Source organism: Trypanosoma grayi (assembly GCF_000691245.1).
Source record: "Trypanosoma grayi strain ANR4 Tgr_5_V1, whole genome shotgun sequence".
Lineage (NCBI taxonomy): Eukaryota > Euglenozoa > Kinetoplastea > Trypanosomatida > Trypanosomatidae > Trypanosoma > Trypanosoma grayi.
Genome location: NW_008825624.1, coordinates 48,029 through 50,430, shown reverse-complemented (window position 1 = coordinate 50,430; position 2,402 = coordinate 48,029). Strand labels below are relative to the sequence as shown.

General features: G+C 58.4%; 2 protein-coding genes across 2 annotated transcripts; both read left to right on the top strand.

The window, feature by feature from the left end:
* Nucleotides 1–60: 60 nt before the first annotated feature.
* DQ04_00051210 (hypothetical protein) lies at nucleotides 61–1,767 on the top strand (the record flags this gene model as incomplete). The annotated part of the gene is made up of 1 exon (XM_009307980.1): nucleotides 61–1,767. The coding sequence occupies one exon, from the start codon at nucleotides 61–63 to the stop codon at nucleotides 1,765–1,767; it is 1,707 nt and encodes a 568-aa protein (XP_009306255.1).
* DQ04_00051200 (hypothetical protein) lies at nucleotides 1,767–2,066 on the top strand (the record flags this gene model as incomplete). The annotated part of the gene is made up of 1 exon (XM_009307979.1): nucleotides 1,767–2,066. The coding sequence occupies one exon, from the start codon at nucleotides 1,767–1,769 to the stop codon at nucleotides 2,064–2,066; it is 300 nt and encodes a 99-aa protein (XP_009306254.1).
* Nucleotides 2,067–2,402: the final 336 nt, after the last annotated feature.

Sequence of the window (2,402 nt, the reverse complement as noted above, 5' to 3'; positions counted from 1 at the left end):
ATATATATATATATATATATATATAAGCAAGGGAATTACGAATAGTAGGTAGAGCGCAATATGCTTCTCGCACAGCGCAAACGGAAGCAGCAGCTCACAGGGAAGATTGGCCACACCGATGAAGAGTACGAGTTCGGTGATCAGAGGAGACTGGGGATGCAGATTGGTGCCAGGGACGGTAGGCTCATGCACGGAGGCTACGAGGTGATCCCCCCGTGGGGGAAGCAGGAGCCACAGCAACGGCACAGACAACGGACGCCGGCACCACAACAAACTCCCCAACAGCAACCGCTGCAAATATACCAGCCACAGCCGTGGGCGCAAGAGAACGTTTCTCCGCCGCTCAACCCATGGGTGAACCCATCACCGTGGCAAAACAACGCTAACTGCTTCCACGGTGATAGGTACCAAAAGCCGCTGAGCTTTCCCTCCGTCCTTCCGCCGTTGCACGCGGCGCCTCTCTTGCCGAGTCCGGCAATTGTGGGGAAGTCCCCGCTGCGCTTTCCCTCCGCACTTAAAGCGGCGGACATCAACGCGACACCGCAGCTACCCCTGCGCCCGTTCAGCGCACAGTCGCCCGCGCCACTACCACTGCAGGTGCCGCAGCTACCAATGCACATGTTGCCGCCGGTGCTTCCACCGATGCCGCAGCCCATCACGCCCTCGCGCAGCGAGAGTAGATATGGCATCCGTCCGCGGTCGCAGCCGTCGACCAGCGCGGGATCTCTGTTCCCGCAGGTGAACGACAACCCAATCAGTGCGCGGCGGCAGGCGCGGCAGCGTGCAATAGAGATACAGAATGAAAACGCCCGGCTTTGTGAGGAGCGGCGTCTCCGCCGGGAGCTGCAGAGGCAAGCTGAGATGGAGGAACAGAGGCGGCAGGAGGAGATAGCGCGGGAGCAGCGGGTATATATTGGGCGTAAGGAGCGGGATGAGATGGAGCGTGAGCGGTACGAGGCGGAGGAGAAGATGATGGGTCGGAGGCCGAATAAGAAAGACAGGAGTAGTGAAGCACAGCTGCGTGAGGACCTTAAACGGCAAATCGAGGAGAAGAAGCGGCGGCAGGAGGAAGAGGAAAGGAGGGAGGCCGATAGAGAAAGCAAGAGGACTCTGGGGACGGCCACTAACGCCCCCCTGATGCCACTCGAGAGTAACACCAACATCAGTGCCTCAGTAGAAAAGAAGGACGACCTCTCGTTGCCGCAACCTCTCCCAGTGCAACTAGAACCGCCGCTGCAGCAGCCCACTGGTTTTGTCCAGCCCCTCTTTAACCCCGTTGTTGGCGCCAATCCACCGCTCATGCAGACCCAGCTGCCACCGCCTTTTTCTGTTGATCTGCTTTCATGCGGCCTCCCCTTCCAAAATGGTGGAATGCCACTTCCGCCCTTTGATGCGATGCCGCCGCCGCCGCCGCCGCCGCCCTTTGCACCAGTGACACCATTGGCAACAGCAGCTGCTGCAGCAGGGGGAGACATTTCTCTAGGGATCGGGAATCCGTCCGTGTTGCCGGTGCCTTGCCCCACCACACCACGTGAGGTCCCTCATACAAGGGATGCGGAGCGCCTTGAATCGCAGCTGCGCGAAATGGTCAACAATCACCGTGGCATCCAGCGTATGTTAGAGACAGAGGTCCAGCGGAAGCCCGGCGAGGCGCTGCCCGCTCCACTGCCGCTACCGTCGCCGATTGTGATGCCGCAGAGTTACCTCCCATCACTCAACCCGCTACAGCCGCCGCCTACCCCTGTTGTGTTTCNTCGCCGATTGTGATGCCGCAGAGTTACCTCCCATCACTCAACCCGCTACAGCCGCCGCCTACCCCTGTTGTGTTTCAGACGTCTAATGCCTGTGGCGGTGGGCTGCCGGCCGCGTCGGAGGCGCTGCCGTCAGGAATTCTGCGAAGATCGTGCGAGCAGCAGCAGCAGCCTGGCCGCATTGTTGTGCTTGGTGTGAACCCACCGGCAGCGGCGGCGCAGGGGCTGCTGTCACCCACGCTGCTCAGCGCTGACTTCGGTGAGTTGTCAGCGGAGCCTTCCAAGTTTATTGGACCGGTGCCGTTTGTGAAGTGAGTTGTTGTTGCTGCTGCTTCGGAATGTTGCTGAAGAAAGTAGGGATTGTAGGTGTGGAGAGCGCTACTGCGGGTGTCTCTGCGTATTTGGCGAGGCCAGTGACCATAGGGTGCGTGAGGGGACGCATCACAGTGCCGTCCTTTTTCTTCCATCTCTTTTATGCCCACACACGGAGCTATCCTTCGCCAATATGAGATAGTGGGTGTCGAGTACCCTTGTATTTACTGCTTTCCCAACATCTTTTCACCGTTTGTTTTGCGTTAATTGTTTGTATGCCTCTTCCTCCTGCTCCGCTCCCCTGTATCATGCTATATATACCGTATATATATATATATA